Source organism: Myotis davidii, unplaced genomic scaffold, assembly GCF_000327345.1.
Source record: "Myotis davidii unplaced genomic scaffold, ASM32734v1 scaffold379, whole genome shotgun sequence".
NCBI classification, from domain to species: Eukaryota; Metazoa; Chordata; class Mammalia; order Chiroptera; family Vespertilionidae; genus Myotis; species Myotis davidii.
The window spans coordinates 1,713,996-1,737,709 of NW_006290553.1; the positions used below are offsets into that span (position 1 = coordinate 1,713,996).

The following is a 23,714-nucleotide window of genomic DNA, read 5'->3' on the forward strand; positions in this document are numbered from 1 at the left end:
CAAGCCAGACAGTCCCGCTTCTCCCGTTTGAGTCTGGGTCCCTAGAGACTCGCCTAACTCTGGAGCTCAGAGTCTGAAGCTCCCTCCCAATTGAAAACGCCAACCACGCCCCTCTGCGCCAGCCCGCTCCTAGCGCACTCCGCACCTGAGTATTTCACTTCAGCACTGCGCCTCCTCTGAGTCTGGGTATGATGTTCTCTTTCCTCCTAGTTGTAGAATTTCCACTCAGCCAGCCTTCCTGTGATTCTGGATAATGTCCGTTCCGTCTTTTAGGTGTAATTTGAATTGGTTGTTAGAGGCAGCAATCTCTGGCGTTAACCTATGCCGCCATCTTCTCTCATATTTATTCTTCACTTAACTCTTATTTCATTCTTCCCTCCATAGCTATAAGTATGGTCACCACATAATCTGACATGCTATTGTATTGTAATGTAATCTATTATTTCAGGGCATGTCATTTAAATTATTTTTGTTTTATTTATTTATTGTCAATTTATTTTTAATCCCCACCCAAGAATATTTTTCCATTGATTTTTAGAGAGAGTGGAAGGAAGAGGGGGAGACAGAGAGAAACAGTGATGAGAGAGAGACACATCGATTGGTTGCCTCCTTGCATGCCCCTGATCAGGGCTGGGAGCCTGCAACCGAGGTATGGGCCTATTGAGTCCACTCTGTAAATGAGAAATAATGGAGAAGAGAAAACATTTGTTGTTAGTCAAAAAGTTTGTTGAAAGTATCATGTTAATATTTCCATGTACATTTTGGGGCTGTGCCCATGCCTGAATATACAGACAGACAACAGACCTCAACAGTGATCCTAACAGTTTTCAGATAGTTATAATATTGGTAATTCTGTAGGTAAAAGTGGCAAATGACAACAACCTGGGCTCTCAGAACAGGGGGAATTAGGCAACAGGTCACAGTGAGGCAGAAGAAAAGGAAGTTGTGATCAGAAAGTAGAATATTGATTGTTAAGATTTTAGAAGTGGGTGATGATAAAGGTCAGGCTATGATCAAGAGAGTGAGTGGCAGCTACAGTCAACAAGGTAGAGGCTAAGCTGTCATTTCCATGTCACATCAGCCAATAAGATGGAGAGGAACAGCACTTCAGGAGAGAAAATCCTCCAGACCCTAAGTATTTAAGATAAGGATTTCAGTCAATCACCCTTCCTCGCTCTAGTTTCTAACTAACAGATGACCAACAATAACAGTAACAGTAGTTCAGTGCTTACTGTGTGTCGGTATTGTCCCAAGCGCTTTGCATACATTCTCATACTCACAGTTTTTGAGTAGGCACTATCGAGCTCATTTTACAGATGAGAAAACTGAGGTGCAGTAAGCAACTTACTTGATACGGGCTATAAATCCTGGGGAGAAGATGTGGACAGAATTGGGATAGGAGAATATTTATGGAAGTCAGTAAAAGAAAATGGACAGAGTCGAGGAAGTGGTCTGCCTATCAGTATATATTGCACACCAACATATGCCAGGCTCCGTGTATGGGTCTTGACAGAAAGGAGTCTGAAACCATGCACTGGAGCCACACTGGAGAGAGTCCTAAACTAGTTTGGGAGGGAGACGGGAGGAGGAAAATGACATAATCAGAAGTATCTTGAGATGATGTAACTTTTGGTTATGAATGCACTGAGGCTGGAGTGAAAAGATAAAATCAGGGTTCTTTCGGTCCTGATTATATCAGGGTAATGAATGTGTGAACAAGAGGGTGGCAATTGAAGTTTAAAGGAAGAGACAGATTTGATGTATTTTGCAAGAGTACAATGCAAAGTTTTGGTAACTGATTGGATGCAGAGAGGGAGAGAGAAGGAAGAATTTAAACTGAATCCAACGTTTCAATCTGAGTGATTGAGTGAAGTATTGGCAGATATTCAATAGAGGCATTTTGTGGCGAAGGGACAGCCTGAGTGGCTGGGCTTTCAAAATGTGTAATTTATTGTGGGAGGAGGCCATCAGGTGGAAGACTAAAGCAGGAAGTTGGAAGCAAATGTGGAACTTAGAAGAATCTAGTCTAGAGATGAGCTTTTGGTGTCATCTGTACAATGGAACTGTATAAACTTGGGGAATGAATGAAAAGGTGCGGAAAGGCAGATAATAGAGATCCTTGGAACACATTTAAATTTGGGGACAAGAAGGAAGCTGAGGAGCCAGCAAAGGAGACAGAAAGAGAGTGATAACAGGAGGATGGGAATGCCTTGAATTATGCATCATGGAAGACAAGGGAATGGAAGCTTGCAGAAAAAAAGCTGACTTAGCAAACTCTCAGAGAAGCCAGCAAGAATAAAGCCTATTTGGAGTTGTTGATTTGAAGGTAATAGGGATCAAAGGTAGCTATAAAAGGATAAGAGGCGGCCTATCCTTCTATGGGAAGAAGGGAGTAGATCACAGGTGACCAAGCAGCAGGATTGGCTTTCAAGAATATGAGAATGAGGAAGAGGAGACAGTTGCCTGAAGGCATAAGGCATGTTTGGGAAAGTGCTTTGTTCTGTCCTTAAGATGAAGGGCACCACATAAATCTATTTTAGACAGAGATAAAGGAGCCATTGAGAGGGAGGAGTGAAGATGGATAGGCATCCCTGTGGCAGAAATCACAGCAGGAAGAGGTCCTTAGCTGTTTTCTAACCTTATCAGAAAACAAATGAGAAATCATGAAGCTGCCCCTCTAACAACCCAGGCAGCCATTCTCTTAGAGAATAAAGGAAGACCAGTGGAACAGGCTTTTTTCTTTTCCTCTTCTGGGAATGCATGAATTGAATCCACACATTGCAGACAGAGAGAAAAGGAACCCTTGCTATAGACATTCTTTTTTTTGCTAAATTTATTGGGGTGCCTTTGGTTAATATGATCATACTAGAGGCCCGGTACACGAATTCTGTCAGGCTGGGCTGGCTGGGGTGAGGGGCTGAGGGAGGTTTTTTTTGGGGGGGGGGTGCAATCGGGGCCCAGATCAGGCCGGTTGGCTGCCACAGTGCGTGTCATAGCGACCAGTCCCTCCCGTCGTTTCAGTTCTTCCATTGTTCTGGTAGCTTGGCTTTTATATGTATACTAGAGGCCTGGTGCACAAAAATTTGTGCACTCGGTGGGGGGGGGGGGGGGGGGGGGGAGGCGTCCCTCAGCCCGGCCTGTGCCCTCTTACAGTCTGGGACCCCGCGGGAGATAACGACCTGCTGGCTCAGGCCTGCTCCCGGGTGGCAGAGGGCAGGCCTAATCCCTAGGTGCAGCCCCTGGTCGGGCTCAGAGCAGGGCCGATTGGGGGGTTGGGGCACCGTCCCCTGTCACACTCAAGGCAGGGTCGATGGGGAGGTTGTGGCGCCACCCCCTGTCACACACAGAGCAGGGTCCATCAGGGGGTTTGGGGCTCCGTACCCTGTCACGCACAGAGCAGGGCCAATCAGGGGGTTGGGGAGCTTCCCCCTGTCACTCACAGAGCAGGGCCCATCAGGGAGTTGAGGAGCTCCCCCCTGTCACTCACAGAGTAGGGCCGATAGGGGAGTTGGAGCACCGCCCCCTGTCACACACAGAGCCACAGGGCGATCAGGAGGTTTGGGCGCTGGCCCCTGTCACGCTGATTCCGGTGCCAGGAGGCCTCGCAGCTCTGCTGATCCCGGTGCTGGGAGGCATATTACCCTTTTACTATATAGAATAGAGGCCTGGTGCATGGTTGGGGGCTGGCTGGTTTGCCCTGAAGGGTGCCCTGGATCAGGGAGGGGGTCCCCAATGGGGAGCCTGGCCCGCCTGGGTGAGGGGAAGATGGCTGTTTGCAGCTGGTCACATACCCTTCAGGGTGGGGTTCCCCACTGGGGTGTCTGGCCAGCCTGGGTGAGGGGCTGAGGGCTGTTTTCAGGCTAGGACTGAAGCTCCCAGCTGCTCCTTTTTTCCTTTTTGTTTTTTTTATTCTGGGCCAGCTTTAGGTCTGGCTCCAGCTCTGAGGCCTCAGCTGCTGAAAGTAGGTATCTGGTTTGTTTAGGTTCTATCATCGAAACTCTGTATCAACTCCAGCTCTGAGATCCCGGGCTCGCTGAAAGCAGGTTTCTGGGGTTTTGTTTAGCTTCTATATTTGTTACAATGTTTCTTAAACTGCAGACTCAGAGGCCGGCAAGGCAGGCGGGGGACATTGGGTTTCTCCATCACTGAAGCAAGCAAGCCTCATGTTAGTTTCAAGCTGCCTGGCTGTCGGCCGCCATCTTGGCTGGCAGTTAATTTGCATATCGCCCTGATTAGCCAATGGGTAGGGTAGCGGTCGTATGCCAATTACCATGTTTCTCTTTTATTAGATAGGATAGATATGTTTCAGGTATGGATTTCTATGTTACAAGATCCATATGTTGCACTGTGTGCCCACTACCCAAAGTCAGATCTTCTATCATCATCATATGTTAGAACCCCCTTCACTACCCATGCCATTTCCTCTGGCAGCTACCGCACTGCTGTTTGTGTTCACAAGTTTCAGTTTTATATCCCACATATGCGTGAAATCATATGGTTCTTAGCTTTTTCATCACTTTGATCTGCAGATTGCATACCTTGTAAATATTCTGTGTGCAGGAGCGGGGAAGACATTTTTATCCTGTTTTACAAAAAAAAAAAAGAAATAGTTAAATAGAATTAAGTACCAATTTATTTCACTCTATGAGAGGCAAAAAGCGACCTGGGGGGAAAAGTAAGTAGAAAGTCAAAAGCATTGGCAGTAGTTAAAGATGATGGCTGGTTTTGATGGCTGTCGGCCTGGTTAGGACAACTACTGTAAAACATGCAGTGAACAATCTGCTCCATTGTCCTGTCCTTTCCTGTCAAGGGGAGGGAGCGGGTGCTCTGGGCACAGGATGTCAGAAAGGAAGAGAGGAAATGGAAAAGGGAGCCGAGAGATAAAGAGAGACTCTGTGTTCCCCGTGCATTTGCAGGCCCTCCCTCTTCTGTGGGACAGTCTGGGCACCGTGTGTGTCCCTGTGTATACAGAAGTGGTCCCTGAGGCCCCATCGCTGTCACATTGCTGCACAATCCTCAGCTTAGGAGAACAGTGTTGGAGGTTGTTAGCACATCTCCCTCTGGAAACGAAACTGGCTCAGCAGCAACAAGGCAATTCCATAGGGGATCTGTCTCTCCTCCCTCGCTTGGATAATGGCTGTTCCCTGATACCCTCCCTGGCATTACATTGCACACAGTCCTAAACAGCTGGGCTGCTAAGATGACTTAAAGAGAAGAGAGAGTGGGCTGTTCACCGTGTGTATGTAATGTATTCATAATAAATCTCTCAATGAGGAGGTATAAAGAGTTCCTGTTTTTTTTTACAGCCAAAGAACAGCCAAAGGAAGCAGAGCATTAGGCAGGTATCCAGCGAGTGTCATGAACAGAAACAACCAATATTGGAAATCCAGGGGGGGCTTGCTCCACATTTCTAGTAGTAACAGCATTTTTTTTACCTGAAATATGCTAGTAATTTTGTTGCTTGCAAAATTGGTTTTGCCTAATGATTGGTAAATATATTTTTTCTTAATAGTTACTGGATATTCTCCATGTTCTGGAAACTACATAAAAATAAAGCATTGCTTGTCACTTTTTTTTTCCTTTTTCACTTTATTTCTGAGAAGATAAAATAGTAGAAGATAAAGCCATCCCAGAATGATTTATTTTCCAGAAAGTTGAAATAATAAAGCAAAAAGAGTAAAGTTTTGTGAAGTTCTCTCTCTATATATATATTTTTTTTGTTTTTTTGCGGGGGTGGGGGGAGAGAGAAGGGGGAAAGAGGGAGAGAGGGAAGCATCGATGCAAGAGAGACACATCAATTGGTTGCCTCCCATCAGCCCATCCCAGATAGTAGGTTCAATTCTGCGCCTCAACTGGGACCAGGAATTGAACCTACTACCCTTCAGTCCACAGGCTGACACTCTAACCACTGAGCAAAAGTGACCAGGGCAAGTTCTACATATTATATATGAAATGCATACTTTGAGATTTAGTAAAACCGGTAACATAATCAACTAGTGTGAAATAAGCATTTTAATTTGTTAAAGATAATTTTCACCTTAGAAATATTTTCTCACCAAAGTTAGAAATGTGTCTCTCATGCTCACTTATACTTTACTAGAGGCTTGTGCACCGGCGGAGGGGGAGGTCCCTCAGCCCAGCTTGCCCGCATCACATACTGGGAGCCCTAGGGGATGTCCTACTACCTGCTCCCTGCTCCCCTCAGGGAGTGGGCCTAAGCCACAGTCTGGCCTCCCTTTGCGGGTTGGCGGCGTGAGTGTGGGCAGACGCCGCAGCGTCCGGGTCTGCCGTTGGGATCGGGTCCCAGGTGAGTGCAGGCAGATGCCGCAGCCGCCCCGCCGGCCCACGTAATCGGGTCCCGGGCGACCGCCGGCACTCATGCCCTCAACCTGCTCTCCGATGGTGCTGTATCATCCTGCCTGCAATATGCAAATTAGCCACCATCTTTTTTGGCGGTTAACTGCCATCTTAGTTGGCAGTTAATTTGCATATCTCGCTGATTAGCCAATGAAAAGGGTATCGGTCGTACACCAATTACCATTTTTGTCTTTTATTAGATAGGATAACAATAAGATCATCTCAAGCAGAGGATGGGAACATGCTTTTGATCATTTAATAGCAGATTCGGCTCATTAATAGATGAGTTGAAATGAAGCCATATAACTAACCCATGTTGAACTTTGCAGAATGTTCATCTCATCTGTCAAGAAATCATTCCTATGGACTTTTTATTTAGTAAAGTTTTATTTCTCAAAATGTATAGCTGGTGGGACCTGTTGCTCATGCATCTTCACCAGCAGCTAGGACATCCCCACCCTTGGTGTTTCTGGTGTAAATTACTTGAGCTCTGTGCTTTGAAGCTAGTTTAATAAGTCCTTTACTATGGAGCTCCTGAAGGACTGCCCTGGCCCAGGCACCACAGATATGCAGTCTCTCAGAGACAGCAGCTGGCTATAAGCTTATAGTTGGGAACTTCCTTACAGAGTTTGTCATATGTTGCTTTGTCAAACGAGACTAGGTTATTGAGCTTGTCCCGATTGTACCTTTGGACCACGTCTTCTTTTGTTCTTGCTCCCAGATTTGTTCACTGGGTCTTTGTCCTTCTTTGCCAACTTTTCAGTATCTTTCTTCGTGTTGTTGTCCTTGAGTGGCATAGTGAACTTGAAGAGCAGCTGCTACCACGGCAGCCTCGATAAGATGTCCCCTACGGACTCATTTTACAATAGTAAAATAGTATTTACAAAAGCACAAAAAATAGTCGGAATTTTTAAACAATTCTGCCTTTCCTAGAATTTAGATGCCTATCCCAGCATTGCTGAGATGGACATTGAGTTTTCGTACCCTCTGCTTCAATGGCTGTGTGAATGACATTGGTATGCCACCATTAAGCACTCCTCTGTGAGGGACACTCAAGCCACCTCCAGTTTGTCTCTGTTATGAATATTCTCCAGCACACATTTGTTTTTCCAAAATTAGTTTATTTCCTCAAAATAGCTCTCCTGAAATGAAATGACTAGATCAAGCGCTATGATTATTTTCAATCTCCTCTTTCCAAGCATATTTCTAAATAGCTTTCCAAACGGGTATTTATTAGTTTACCTTACACTAGCAATATATGAGGATTATAGTTTTACCCCAGGCTTAACAAGCTGCTAAATGCGACATGACTTTTATTTGTGCTTATTTCATTCCTAGAAAGCATGAAAAATTTTGCAATTATTTGTTTACAATTTTTTGGTGTGTATTTTTCTCCTAATTTTTGTTTGTTTTCCTACCAATTGGCATATTTTTTGCCAGGTCCAGTCTCAACTGTTTTCCTCACCTTTATTCCTCTGTGTAGGCTCCCATGATTCGTTCAGCTACTGGGTAGATGAGAAATCCCCAGTGGGGCCTGACCAAACCCGAGCTGTCATGCGCCTTGCCAGGATCTCCTTGGTGAAGAAGCTAATGAAGAAATGGTCTGTGACTCAGAACCTGACCTTCCGAGAGCAGCTCGATGCTGGGATCCGCTACTTTGACCTGCGTGTGTCCTCCAAGCCAGGGGATACCGACCAGGAGATCTACTTCATCCACGGACTTTTTGGCATCAAGGTCTGGGATGGGCTGATGGAGATTGACTCGTTTCTTACGCAGCACCCCCGAGAGATTGTCTTCTTGGATTTCAACCACTTCTATGCCATGGATGAGGCCCATCACAAATATCTGGTTCACCGGATGCAGGAGGCCTTTGGAAACAAGCTGTGCTCGGCCTGCAATGTGGAGAGTCTGACCCTGCAGATCCTGTGGGAGAAGAAGTGCCAGGTAGGAGAACCGAGATGAGAGAACAGGACTGTTTCTGCCTCTTTTGTATCGCCAGCTGTAAGACGGCTCATTGCAGGGCTCTTAGTCTAGAAGGCATAGATGGTTTGGAATATTAAACATACTCACACAAGCTCCTGGGCTCCAGGATAGCTTCAAGGACTTCCCTGGATGCCCTTAACCTGGGATGAACACCTGCCAAGTATTTAAAACTTTATGGCAACCTGTTTGGCATCTAAATTGACTTTGAATGGCCTGGCCAGAACCAGCCCAAGCAAAGTTGTGAAATGGACCAGTTGGTCATACCATTTTACTTTCTCCCATAAAGTCCACTTTTAACCCCCCTGCTTGCCCTCAGGGGCAGTCCCTTCCATCCTGCCTTCCACTCAATGTCAGATCATTCCTGCCAAGTACTGATTGATAAGTAAAAACATCAGCTGACAAAGGCATGTGAAGTGATCCTTTCAGGTGTGTTAATATTTTAAAAGGCCATCTTCACAGAATTTGGGTCACAGTGGGAACGAACTAAGAAAGGAAGAGCCCATGGGAGGGATTCAGGCCTGGAGACTGATCCCCAGTTGCTTATGCTGAGAAGCGTCCCCAAACCTAGACCCGGGAGGCATATACCCAAGGAAAGGAATGCGGGCCTCAGATATATTCTGCTCTGATCCCAAAAAATAGTAGATAGTGGGGAACAAGAGCTCCAGGAATGGTCAGCTTCCAATTTAGACTCTCTTTAAAAAGAAAAAAAAAAAGGACTTTTGATTCATAATTGCTCACTTGCTCAGATACATTAACCAAAACATCTTAAAGAGGCAGTTATTAACTTATGGAAGAGCTTTTAATTAAAAATCTATTAAAGATTATTCACTTGCAAATACGTTTTGAACACCAAGTATGTGCTAAGTGAACACCAGTCTAAGCACTTGGAATAAAGTAGTAAATGAAACAAAGATCCTTGCCTCTTAATGGAACTTTCATTCAGGTGGAGGGAGACAGTTCATAGATAGTAAACATAATAAACACATTCCATATAATGCAGAGAGTGGTAAGAGCCATGAAGAAGAAAGGTGAGCTGGTGAGGGGAGCCAGGGTTCTGTGGGCTGGCGAGTTGGTCAGTTTTAATTAGGTCTGTCAGGGCAGCCCTCATTGCAAGATGGCATGGGCGGGAGTTAGTCACATGGGCATTGGAGGAAGAGCTTTCCCAGGAGTGGAGCAGCCCTGGCAGAGCCCTCAGCAAGAGTGTGCCAACATCTTTGAGGAAAAGCAAGGGGCACTGGAGAGCAGAGCCAGCCATGGAGGAGGTCAGAGGAAGAATGGCTGATTATGTGGGCCTGTGGCACCGTAAGGACTGGGCTTGTACTCTGAGTGAAGGTTTCTGAGCACAGGGTGCTGGGACCTGACTTAGTGGTAATGGTCTCCCTCTGGTTACCAGGAAGAGACCAGGAATAGGGAGAGGGGACGAAGAGAGGAAACCAGGGAGGAGACTGTTGTTGGGAAGTGGTCAGATTCTGAACTTATCAGAAGGGGGAGCCAACAGGGTTGCCTAATGGTTGAGGTTCAGGGTGTGAAAGGGAGTGAGGTTCTAGGATAACTCCCAGGTTTGACCTGAGTAATTGGAAACACTGGATTGTTTTATACACTCATAAAAGCGCTTAAGTCCTTAGACTCACAGAGGGTAATGAGTTAAGTCTTAGTATCTGTTAAATTTATCTAAGCTATTTTTCCTCAGAAAAATATGTGTAAGTGATGGTTTGCCAAATATTTACTACAACCCTTCCTCCAAACCTGAGTTTATATACATTTAGACTCACAGGTCTCATTCGGAGAGTTTGTTTTTTTTTTTTTACCCCTGTGGAGTCTCTCTCTTACAATATTAAATAACTGGTGCCCCAGTGCATGGATTTGTGCACATTGAAAGGAAATTAATTAGAAGGTACCCAGCAGGGCAGGACTGGGCGAGACAGGCCAGACACACCCTGGAGCCAACCTCCTGTGGTCCCTCCCTGGCCAGCTGCACCTGAGGCAGGGCTGTGGCTTGAAGGTCATCTGTGGAGTGAGCCAGGTCCTTTGACCTGGCCTGCGAGGATCGGGCCAAAACTGGCTCTCCCACATCTCCTGAGGGGTCCCAGATTGTGCGAGGGTGGTTCTCAGGTGACGCACCTCAGAATCAGGCTCTCTCCTCTCTGGTTCCAGGTGCATCACATGAGAACAGCTGCTGCCAAGTCACCACAGCTCAGCAGCTCCTGCATTGAGCATCTTCCCCCTGGTGTTCAGTGCATGTCATAGCTATCATTCAGATAGTTGCTTAGCCTTTTATATATATAGATAGGAATAGCAACAGCAGGAACAGCTAACATTTAGTGAGCCTTTACAATGTACAAAGTACATATATTAATCATTTCATTTATCATTTCAACTACAGTATGAGATAGGTATTTTGTTATTATTCTCTCTTTACAGGTGAGAAAACTGAGGCATAGTGAGATTAACCAAGTTGCCCAGGAGAACATGTTAGTGAGTGACAGGATCCAGGATTCCACTGCAGGCTCCCCAGAGTTCCCTCAGCTTTTCAGACTCCCAGGCTCCCAGGGATGCTCACACATCTTGGTGATTTTCACAACTGGTGTCATAGACTATGCTAATTAAACACTCTTTTTGTTGATGCCACACCACACACACTAAATTGTTATGGAATCTGTAGTAGTAACAGATGTCTTCAGGAGTAATGAATGGTGTGGACAGTGACTGTCTAGCAACACAGTGATGATCTATCAGAGTTGTTAAGTATGGGCTAATCTGTATCCTCCACTACAGATATGCCTAAAGACCCTGTGATGGCATCTCAGGAAAAGGGAGAGTGTCATCAGTTTGAATTCTAGACTGTCCCTGTCCCCCTTCCTTTCCAAAGTTTTCCCTGACAGGTTTCTCCTTGAAAGCAAAATGAGACAGCAGAGCCTCAGTCATCCCTCCCTGTTGGGCAGTCCCCTACTGGTGGTTAAGCTTTAAATATTCATTATGTAATGAGCTGCCTTGCATGTAAGCCCCTGAGTATTTTATTACTACAATTTAATAGCAAGAAGTGTATCACCATTCAGTCACATTTCATTTACTCATAAGCAGTTACATCACTGCTCACAGATATATATTTGTACATGAGTGGCTATGAGTTTTCAGGGTATAATGAATTTGAAAATTTAATCTACAGATTGGCAGTATTTAGAATCTTACTGAGAAAGTAAGAATACATAACACTAGCAAAATACAAAGCAACTGACATACAATTACAAGAAAAATGGCCTCAAATGTACTATACGAAGAATGGGGGTTTTGTAACCAGTCGATTGAAAAATAGTACATAGTATACATCCATATCCCAGGGGCCTCAGAAAGGACCGATCAGAATAAGAGGAGGTCAATGAAGGAATAATTCTCAAAGGAAATTAGATTTTTAAATCTGAATCTCAAGAGAAAAACTGAATATAATTGCTGAGCTGGATGGGGAGAGTATCTCAGAGAAAAATACAGCAGAGTGAGGGGGGAGGCTGATGCAAACACAGGCCCTGGACAAGAGTTACTGCCCCTGAAAATCTGTAGAATAAAAGTTGGTGTGCTAGTCCCACCTCCTACTGTAAATAGAAATTCTCCTGGAACCTATAGGATCAAATCACTCAAGAAAGCTCTTGAGGAAAGGCATAAAATCCCTTTCATGTAATTGGTACTTTTTGCATCTTTTCCAAGGCTAAGGAAAGAGTAGCACTGTCCTCTCATTCCCTGACATTCCTTCCAGGGGCAGGCAGCCTGGTCAGTGATCGGAAGGGCCCTGTCCAAGGGTCACACAGCCCGCCTCTCCCGCAGCCTGTTCCAGGAGCCAGCTTTCCTCACTCAGGGACACTGGAGACCCCAGCCTTCCAAACCAGCTAATTACCCTGCCAGCAGGAAATCCTTCCCCATCTCCCAGACAATCTGCTTACAGTGAGCCTGTGATTAACCTCATTAGCACATGTGTTTACCACCGACAGCATTAGCAGACAGTCAGACATTACTCAAAACCATTACAAACAAGAACAGCCATTAGCCTGTTCAGGGCTTTGGGCCTGGCACTCCTACTGTAGGCCTCCAGGAGCAGTTAGCCAGGCACCATGGTTAAGAGATAAAGGCTCACAGGAAACAAAACACACACATTCAGAGTCCTTTGTGGGTGCCTGGAGGATTATGCTCTCCGTCCAGCTACCCGAGGATTGCAGTCCAAGGAGTGTAAACAGCATGCCCCATTCCTCCAAGTAGAGATCACTGTGCCCTGACGGGGGAAAATATGTTACTTCTAGAAACCTAAGCAGCAGAGCTCTGAATTGGGACAACCAAAATAGCAACTCCCTGTCCCTCAGCTGCTCTCAGAAACTAATTAATGCTGTAGATGTGCCTTGCTAATTATTTCAAAATCACCACCATCCTGAGAGGTCCCACTGGAGACCCGCGCCTCCCAGAAGTCTTCTTCCCTGCCTAGGGTACATTCCTGCGCCCTCCTGGTAAGAGATAGTTCATTCAGAATCAGTACGCACAAGTTCACTGTGTTGATCTCAACTCCTAGAGCAGGTGTGGGCAACCTTTTTGTGAGTGTGTGCCAAAACCTTTCATCTGTCAAGCTACTCCTATTACGAGACTTAACAAAATTCATCACTGAGAATAAAGATTCACAAGCGTATGTAGATGAAACCAAAACACTGGTCGGATCTAGGAAGGCAGGGAGAGTTAAGGCAAAGGCATAGAAATTGTTCTTCTTTTCTCTTCTCCCCAATCAATGTCTATGGTCTTTAAGATAACTTGTTATGTAAAATTATTTATTTATCTAAGATGCACCTACACTGAATTTATCTGAAAAATAAAAAGTCGATATTAAGAAAAAAATTGTAAATGGAAGATTGTAAAAGAGAGTTCCGCGTGCCAGCAAAAGTTACAGGCATGCCATATTTGGCACGCGTGCCAGGGGTTCCCCACCCCTGTCCTAGAGCTCAGTGCCAATTTCATGAGTATTTGAGTCATGACTTGTAGTTTCAGGGTTTCTCCGCCTGGTGTAAGGCATATAAGAAGTCTGTGAATTTAGCTGAAAAGTATATACCCATAGATTATGGATGCAGTCACCCTCAGAAGTATTGGCCCTGTAACTATGACTTTATCCCTATAGAAATCACATATATCTCCATATCACACATCAGCTATCTTGAAATATCATTTCTATGTGTTTATATTTGAATATCATTAATTCAAAATTATGGACCTTGTACTTACCATAAAATATTTTTATTTAATATCTTTATTATGAAACACATCAGTTTATTACAAATTAAGTTAATATATTCGTAGCTCTATTTCCATCTTATTGATTTCTTTTGTAATCCTGTCTATTTTATTTTATGCGTTCATTTAAATCATAGCCTGCGAAGGGGTTCAGGGTTTTACCATACTTTCAAAATGCTGACAAAAATAAAGTTAAGAAGAGGCAGAGCAGCATTGAACAGACAGACTGTCAAACTACAGCGGAAGGGAGTTAGGGGCGGGGGTGTGTGGCAAGAGATCAACCAAAGGACTTGTATGCATGCATATAAGCATAACCAATGGACTCAAGACACTGGGGTGTAGGGGGAATGTCAAGGGGTGGGGGGGAAGGAGAAATATATAATACTCTTTGTAATACTTTAAGCAATAAAACAAAATTTAAAAAAAAGAATCTTTAACTCAGACTTATGCAAATGCTTAAATCCTTGCATATTAACTTTTCTAAATTGATTTAACATATCAATTCTTGAATTTCTATGTGTTTATATTTCTTTGCCTTTCCTCCTAGCAATTGCGTCAAGCCAAGGAGTTGATACTCAGTTTGTTCATGACTTGCTTTACTTTCTCTGTTTTGGACATCTCAGGTTCTTATTTTCTATCACTGCCCCTTCTACAAGCAATACCCCTTCTTGTGGCCTGGAAAGAAGATACCAGCACCCTGGGCAAATACCACCAGTGTGCGCAAACTAATCCTCTTCTTGGAGACCACTCTGAGTGAGCGGGCCCCACATGGCTCCTTCCATGTCTCTCAAGCAATTCTCACCCCCAGAGCAAAGACCATCGCCCGAGGCCTGGTTGGTGGCCTCAAGAACACACTGGTTCACAGGTAAGAATTTACTCCCATCTCCAGAGTAAAGTTATTTTTTTAATGTATTTTTATTCTCTTCTGAATAAACAGCAGTAAAACCATACAGTTTGAAGATTTAAAATACTGCAAGAGAAAATACCTTATCTGAAAAAGCTGTTCATTTGAGGTAGCTTGCATTAACTGAGTCCATAGGAGTTCTAAATACTTTATTAAAACGTACATATTACACCATAAATACGTTCTAAGTTTTGATGCTAAAGTATAGCCCTTGAAGCCAACATCAGCCTGTTCACCTCTAGCACGGGGTGCATCCTGTGCTTGCCACTGTCCTCTTAGCTGTCCCAAGTACTCACTTATGAAGCATTAAATGTGACTTCTGTGCTAGGTGCTAGGGATTCAGAGATAACACTTCAAAGATTTGGGATGTCCTTCCCCTTCCACCATGACAATGAGTCCTAAGAAGTGGCTTAGGGTGCCACCAACCATGCTATAGCTTTAAATACTTCCACAGAGCAGATCAATCCTGACTGTGCGATTAGGCAGGAGAATCTCCAGAAATTTTGTATTAGATTATGTTCTTTATGCTGGACACCAATAGATGATAAGTGTTGTCAAGAAAAAGGTTGCTTTCTGGCTGGTGTGGTACAGTGGTTGAGCATCCACCTATAAACCAGGAGGTCATGGTTCAATTCCTGGTCAGGGCACATCCCCGAATTTCAGACACAATTCCCAGTAAGGGGCATGCAGGAAGCAGCTGAACAATGATTCTCTCTCATCATTAATGTTTCTGTCTCTCCCTCTTCTCTTCCTCCCTGAAATCAACAAAAATATATTTGGAAGGAAAAAAAAAGGATCATATATATATATATGATAGGGTATCCTTTTCAATCCAAGCTGAGGAATCTAACTTGCTTGGGTTACAAGGGATAGTTGCAAAAATCACTTTGGTTCTGGAGTTCCAGGTGGTGAGCATCAGAATTCAGACAGTGAAAGATTCATCCAGAAGCATGTTCCTATTTGCTTGTTTGGCTCTGAGTCTGGATAGCATGCCTTCAGATAGCAGGAGTTCACCTGGCAGGAGTGTGGGTAGTGAGAAACACCGGGATTTCTCTTTCTCGGTGGCAGTTCCTGGTGACATGGCCATGAACAGTACCAGAAGCCCCTTTTTGTGGGTCTCTACTGAGTCTGGACTGAATTGCTTGTGCTGAATTTGGAAAAGAGCATATCATAAACTAGCAATATATCTCTGAAAGATCCAGAATTATGAACTTTCTTTTCTATAATATATTTTCACTTATGCATACCATTTCCCCCATACCTTTGATAAATTTGTAGACTAACATTACTTATTTATTTGTTCATTTAACAATGACGGAGAACCTAGGAGCAGCTAGGTCCACAGATACCAGATGAATAATGCAGTCTCTGCCCTCGCGAACTTACAGTCCATCGGAACAAATAAACATACACATTTCTATCAAACAACATGAAAATCACTATTATAAACATCTGTGCAGAGAGCTGTACTAATGAGGAGAGGGCATACTTAAAAATAAGGACAGGTTACGTGTGTATACTGTGTTCTGAATGTACAGTACCCTCTTGCAGATGACTTCGTTTCATTATTAAATCCAACCAGCCTCTAGGAGGGCACATTGTCTGGGGCACATGATCACCCCATTTCAGGTGGGGCTCAGTAAGCTTCCATGGCCAGGACCCACGTAGCTAGTAAGAGGCAATGATGTGTCTCAAATGGGGACCGCGTATTGCTGGACTGTAGCCCTTTTCAGTGCTCAGCATTGACTTGATGTAGATGTTTCAGAGCCCCGTTCTTTTCTGCTCCACTGGCCTGGGATTGTCTTACTAGCACCTGAATCTGGTCAGATCTTACTGGTTACAAGTACCAACCCACAGTGTCACAATGCTTTTCATATTCATAAATTCCTAGAGTTTTAATCTGGCTTCAAGTGAAGCATACGGCTCTGTGACTTAGCGCTAACGATGGCGGCCGGTGCCCAAAGCCAATTCACCCTAGCATGCCAGAGCCCTTGCCTGCTGGTGGCAAGCAGATGTCTCCGAGACGGAAACATACTCGGGCATCTCGACTCCATCTGGTCACACGAATATTGCAGGGATACACCCTGCATTCCTAGGCTCCACATCATCTGAAGGAGGAAATTCAGCTGTGGTCAAGCGTTGGTCCCCTCACACCAGCACGACCTGCGGCTGGCATTTCCTCTGGGCTGTTGGACAAGCCTAGGAAAGAAGCAGGTGGCCCAGAGCCTGCCCCTGAGTGCAACACTGGAAAGTCAGTCCTAACTAAGGCACACAGGAGTATGTCAGACTGGTCCTGGCACTGGCCATCAGCTTAGCCAAGAGAAAGATGACAAGGCATCTTTCTGCTTTGGTTCTTGAGTTCAGGTGGTGAGCATCAGAGTTCAGACAGTGAAAGATTGTCCTACAAGTGTAGAGGTGGTATTCTCAGCAGAGAGTTAACTGTCCCCCTCACCCCGGACTGTTAAGTGAATTTCAGACCTAAGATCCCATTTCCTTGGTTCATTACTCTAAAAGGAAGCTAAGACTAGAATTCCAACTGGATTTCTATGATAGTTTTCCCTAGATTGTTAGACACCTTGCACTTCCACCAAAATGAACTGAAAGGAAATCTTGCCTATGCCTGAGGACAGAGCAGCCATGGGACTGTGGACGTGGATGGGAACAAGGGCTGAAAGCAGAGGCCTGAGGTTCAAGCCTGACTTGGTCCTTGTACGTCCTGAGTCATGTTCCCTGAAAAGTCAGTGCTGAAGCCCAGTAGATACAGTGTGACTATATTTGGAGACAGGCCTCTAAAGAGGTGATTAAATTAAAATGGTTTCAGTTAGAGTGGGATCTAATTCAATCTGCCTGGTGCTTTTACAAGAAGGGGAAATTTGGGCATACAGAGAGACATCAGGGATGTGGGCAGAGGGAAAAGGCCATGTGAGGACACAGAGAGAAGGGAGCCATCTACAAGCCAGGGAGAGAGGCCTAGAAGAAACCAAACCTGCCAACACTTTGACCTTGGACTTCCAGCCCCCAGACTATGAGAACATAAGTTTCTGTTGTTTAATGCCACCCAGTCTGTGGCATTTTCTTATGGCAGCCCTAGCAAACAAATGCAGTCCCTTAACAACAGAAAGGGCTTTGACAAGTTTGCTGAGGTTTCCTCACCAGTTAAATGGGGTTAATAATACCATATAATATTTTAGAGTCTTCACATGAAAATGCCTACTACAGTACCTGGCACAAAATAGGTACGTCATCCTATTGGCAGGCAGATGTCTCCCTGTGTACGGAGACCCAGAAACATGGTGCAGGGGGCCTCATGGTGCAGGGGCCTCCAAGTCAAAGGGAAGTTCCTAGCCTCCTGCCCTGCAGCCCAGGGGGGGTCGGTGCCCACAGTCAGCAGCGCCCGACTCGGCCTGTCCACTGACCTCTCATCTTGGTAAATGTCGGGAGTTAAGAAAATAAAGTAGCTCCTCCTCACGGTGGATTCTACAATTCCCTTTCGTTGTACATAACCCTGGTTATTTGACCCTGACCTTGGTTGACACCTGCAACCCGAAGCTGACACAGAGCTCGTTGTCATCTGAGACTGCAGGTGCATGCCTTTCCCCCATTTCTCTGCCCAGGTTCCAGGGATCCCTGGAGGTTTGGCTCTGGCTGGAGTCAGCTGGAGTTGCCACCGAGCCTTCAAGTCTCATTTCCCCAGGATAACCAGAAGATGGCGCCTGTATTTCATACTTAAACATCCACGAACTTAAGTCTTGAATGAGTCAGTGTTTTGTGGCCCTCATATGAGCCATTGTGTATTCCAGGTCTTTGTCTCTCAGAGCAGACTGGATTTGGGGCCCTTCAATCTCAGGCCACAACATTTTGCCACGTAGGTGACAGGATGTGACAATCACATTAGGAAAGTTCCGTACCCCAGCACCCAAATGCCTCTGCCTCACACTATACCATCTATGATTCCTTCTCTTTTATGGAACACTTAGATAGTGCTTGACTATGTCCCCGACACAGTTCTAACCACTTTACATGCAATTAATTCTCACATATGAAGTTTAGGGGGAGAAACTGAGGCACAGAGAAATTGAATCAGTTAAGGTCAAATTGGGGTTATTATGTTGTCAGGAGTCCCAGTTAGAAAATGGAAGTACCCCTATGATGGTGGTCTATTAAATCAGAATTAGTGAAGAATGTAAAAGTATAAATCAATTTATGAGATGTGTTTTTGCCCATTGCCAACTGTAGCGCCCACTGAGTGAGGGAAGAGACATGGGCTGTTTCTAGCTGTCATGACAAGAGGGAAATAAAGAGGAGAGGGTCAGAATGCTGCCACAGCCTTGATAGGTCTTCTAGGAGAAGAATGAAGTCATGGTGTGTATTCAAAGAAGGGAGGGCAGCTTTGAGGGAGCAAAGGATAGGAAGTGACAACCCAGGAGAGTGTCCCCACAGAAGAGAAAGGGGCCCATTAAGACAATAAACTTCACTTATTTTCTATTTTGGCCTAGAGCAAATTCTTCCTAATTAGTCTCTTGTTTCTTAACCAAAATATAAACCCTAATCTGTATCTTCCTTAAACCATTTTCAACATATCGAGTATGTAGCGAGCTATTTTTACCATGATGCAAAACTATGATGACACTTCATAGCTCCCTTCTCTCTACCTCCCATGGTATTTTACACTTACCACTAATATAGAAAGTATGACATTAAATTGTCAGCATTGTTTATGTTACTAGATTATGAGCTTCTTTGGCAAAACATTCTATCACATAGAAAGCCCTCAAACTATAAAATGAGACTGACAGAATGTTGTTTGTGAAACACTGAGTAAGCAATTGTCTATTACGAAGGCACACATGCTGCTGGAATGACTGTATATGCATATGGAAAAGGCGAACCTTGACTCCTATTCATACCATATATGAAAATTAACCTGAAACAGATCTAAGATATAAACATAAAAGCTAAAACCATAAGTTTTTAGAAGAAAACAGGAAAATGCCTTTGTGACTTGGGAATAGGCAAAAGTTTCTTAGGTTGGTCACAGAAACCATTTTAAAAAATTGATGCTAGACTTCATCCACATTAAGGAATTCAGCTCACTGAAATATTCCAGTAAAATAATCAATAGGCAAGTTCAGGCAGGGATATAATATCAAAAAATATATCTGACAGAAGACTTGTATCCAGATATATAAATAACTTATAACTTAATAGCTAAAGAAAAAAAGTAAAAGAAATTGGACAGAAGATATACAAATGGCCAATAAATACATGACAAGCAGCTCAACATCAGTAATGATTAGAAAAAATGCCAATTAAAACCCTATGAGATATCTTTACACACCCACTAAATGGAAAAGTTAAAAAGACTGATAGCATCAAATTTTGGAGAGAATGTGAAGCAACCAGACTCTCACATTTTGTTAATGGGAATGTACAATGGAACCACAGCTCTTTGGGAACAGATCTGGAAGTTTCTTATAAACCTAAAAGCAAATCTACCACATCATAGAGCAGTTTCACTCCTTGTTATTTACCCAAGAGATGTGAAAATAAATGTCCACTAAAAGACTTGTATAAGAATGCCCCGACCTAAAATTTTATTCATAAAATCCAAAAACTGGAAACAGCCTGTTTATCCACTGATAGGAAAAAGGATAAAAAAATTACAGTATATTCATGCAATGGTATACTATGCAGTTACTTTTAAAAGGAACAAAGTACCGATCCATTCATCAACATGGGTGAATTTCAAAACCATTTGTTGAATGAAAGAACCTCACACACAAGAATACATGTTGCATGCCTTATAAGAAGTCCTAGAACAGCCAAATTTAATCTGTGGTAGAAAAAAATCAATGTAATTGTTGTCTCTAGGAGGACTGGGGGACAGGACTTGAAGGGGAAGGTATATGCAGGAGCTTTCTGGGGTGCTGATAAGGTTCTAAACCTTGATATGGGTATGTGTTCTGTGTATACATTTGTCAAAACTCAACTGGTATACACTTAAGACTTGTGCACTTTACTGGATATAAATTTTATGTCAAAAGAAAACTTGTAAACAAATATGGAACCCTAGTTAATGATATGCATACTGAGGTGTTTGGGTGATGGGTATAGCCGTTAGCAGTTGGAATTTGTCAAAAATATAAGCTAGATTGATGGAAAGATAGAGCGACAGATTCATGGATAGATATGTGATAAGCAAGTATAGTAAAATGTTACTAGTAAAACCTACATGGTGGATATGCTTATTGTAAATGTCTTTCAGTGATTTATGATGAAAAGTTTTATGATAAAAATAACCTACTAATCATTAAACTTTTGATATTAGTTTTTAAGGTCCTGTTCACATGGATCTCTTTGGGGTTAATATCCTCTTCCAGCACAGAAACCCTGAAAGTACAATTCTCTAGTGGAATAGACATCACTTTGCCCCTGAAAGAGATATGAAGCTTAAATGGACTAATTCTGGGTGCTCAAGCTTTTATTGGCATACTCTTGTTACATTAAGGGAAATGTTTTGTTTCTATTACTGGAGGAGTCCTTCTAAACTCTACTCTCTCTTCTCTCCCCCACAACATTCTCCCTGTGTAGGAACCTTCCTGTCATCCTGGACTGGGTAAAAACTCAGAAGCCTGGAACCATGGGTGTCAACATCATCACGTCTGACTTCGTGGACCTGGTGGACTTTGCCACGACTGTCATTGAATTGAATGACCTCCTACAGGAGGATAGAGCTTTGGCTAAATGCTGATTCAATTTTTATTTATCTTAATATTGAATCTTTTGATCCAGGCTAGAGTTCTGAAGGGTTTTCTGTTAGGATGGCCCCTGGGCAGTGATGGTGAAGTGAATAGAAGGAGGGTGTTTTTTCTTTTTCCCCTCCTCACAGGGCCATTTGGATAAAATTGAAGATCTTTTCATTGCATTTTTCCCAGTGAGACTTTTGAAAAACTTAAGTCCAAGGGAAGAAAGCATGTTTCATGAGATCGAGGCGAGGATTTCCTCAATGGTTTATGATGTTGAATGTTATATGGAAATGGAGTCTCCAAGATACCTTGGGGTATTGTGTGTCCTCCTACTAGGCCTAGTTCCCTGTTGTCTTCCAGGGTGTTGTGTTTGAGTCAGTGAGAAAACTGAACCAGAAAAGCATTCCTGGTCAAAAGAATCACTCCTTGCAGGTGTAGACTGCCCTGTGCGGTGGCTCTACTATCAGCTTGGGCTTTGAGGGGAGAAAGGGCCAAGCACCAGTTCTCTCTAGACATGTTGAATGTCACCACTTTATCCCTGAGAGAGTAAGACATTTATCACCAAAGTATTTCAGCTACAAGCTGTTCTTGCATAGCTTATCCTTGGTAATTAGTCAACTTCATTCTTCAGATAAACAGTGCAGACTGCCGTTGGTGTCAGAAATGTGTTTCCCACTTTTAAAGCATTGATTCCTTTCTCTTTGTTTTGGCCTCTTCTTAAAAGTGAAAGGAACAAGGACCAGAGATATTTTCATTGTGGGGCCCAACAATAGACAGACATGCATGTTTGTTGCACGCCAGATTTTTTTTAAAATTCAATTCTGTAGCTTTTCCCAAAATGGCTGCCAGGTAAGCACTTCCATCATTTGGTCAAAATCGTTTTCGGAGTAGGATCTTCAAGCCAGATCTTGGAGTTGCATTTCTTTGTTGTCTGCCTTGGACTTGGTTCTATGCCATGGGACACAATGCTAATGGAAGGGAGCTTGTCTGTGACAACGCGGCAGCAGACACGGATGCATGGAAAGTGCAACGGATTTAAGGAGGACACGCCAAGTGAGTTTGGAGCCATTCTGTAACTCCTTGAAAACAAGACTACCTCGGGGGACATTTAGGATGACTTGGATGTCGTCGAGTGAGAAATACCCAGTGTTGGAACATTTCCAGTCTGTGTCTTCCTTGTGCTGAGCCTAGTAATCACCACTGCATGAGGGCTTTGAAACTCACAAGGGAATTTTTTTTTTATTATTGATAAGAGGTGCTTATCCATAAAAAGCTCTCTTGAGTTTTATTTATTAACTTATTTATTTATAGATTAAGTATATTCAGTGCTTCTTACCTCATGAGCACTCACCAAGGAGCTTCCTGAACTTTCTTACCCAGGCCCGATGCTGCCATGGTCTTCCTCCTTAGCAGGACCATGCATCTCAGGACTGTGAGTGACCTGCGACTCTGCTATAGATGTCCTGGCTCCTCAGTCAAGAGGGCGGACGGGGTTCGTGTGTGGGCGTGGTCCAGATTTGAGAAGCCACTCGCAAGCCACACGCTGGGGCAGATGATGAAAAGGGTAGTGAAGAACTCTCAGTTCTTGAGGAAGACCCTCCAGAAAAGGGTTGAAAAGAAAGCAGCCGGGAAGAAAGCTGAGCATGGGAATGCGTGCGCTTCAATGCTCCTAAGAACTGCCTGAGAATCTCCAAGGAAGTGTTAGCTTCCAGGTTCCAAAGGAGAAAAGATAAGCATGCAATCCTGGGTGGCTGTGTGCATGTATACACATCGCTGGACCACCTCCCAGTAGTTTCCCATTTCTACTTTTCAATGCTCATGGCTGGATTTGCATGCTGCCTGCAGTGGGGGGTATCCTAGAGTTGCTACTAAAAGCACATGCACACCCCCAATTCTTGGTCTTCCAACCTTTACTCCCTGTGAAGGAATTTAAGCTCTGACCTTTAGCGTCCACAGCTTGAGGAGGTCATAACACAAATGCCTCTTCTGGGCATTAACTTTTCTTACATTTGGGCTCCTCTCCAAAGAGGTTTCTGAGATTTTTTTTGTCAAATTCTTTAGGGCCTTCTATGGAAAGGAGTAAGGAAGTGAGTGCCCTCACTTTCTCCATTTCCCTTCAATTCTGATATTAAACTCCAGTGATGAGCTCTGAAATCCCTGGCCCACCCTCAGGGTTTTATTTGTTGTTATTGTTTCATTTGGGTCTTGTGTTTAATTCATGCTCAATTGCTAGGGACTAGATCAGTTCCCCTCTTTAACCCTTTGTTACTTGGCAAAGAGATAAGGAGGCAAGAGGAGAATTCTTCTCTGTTTTATTTGAGCCTCAGCTTTGTCCAGGTGCTTGGTGCTACGAGGCCAGGTGTGTGACAGGTGTCTACACAGGATACCAGTGACACTCAAGGGCTGCTGACTGTTCAGTGAAATGTTTACTTGATTTTTTTTCCTTTAGTTTTAAAATATATAGTTGC

General features: G+C 43.9%; 1 protein-coding gene across 1 annotated transcript in view; it reads left to right on the plus strand.

Annotated features, from left to right (window-relative positions):
- Positions 1-23,708, plus strand: part of PLCXD2 (phosphatidylinositol specific phospholipase C X domain containing 2) — a 64,336-nt gene extending 40,628 nt beyond the window's left edge. Inside the window, exons 2-4 of the mRNA XM_006763604.2 lie at positions 7,841-8,301; positions 14,220-14,461; positions 21,092-23,708. Coding sequence (XP_006763667.1) covers positions 7,841-8,301; positions 14,220-14,461; positions 21,092-21,251 — 863 coding nt within the window. The 3' untranslated portion in view covers positions 21,252-23,708. The remainder of the gene's footprint in view (positions 1-7,840; positions 8,302-14,219; positions 14,462-21,091) is intronic.
- The last annotated feature ends 6 nt before the right edge of the window (positions 23,709-23,714 follow it).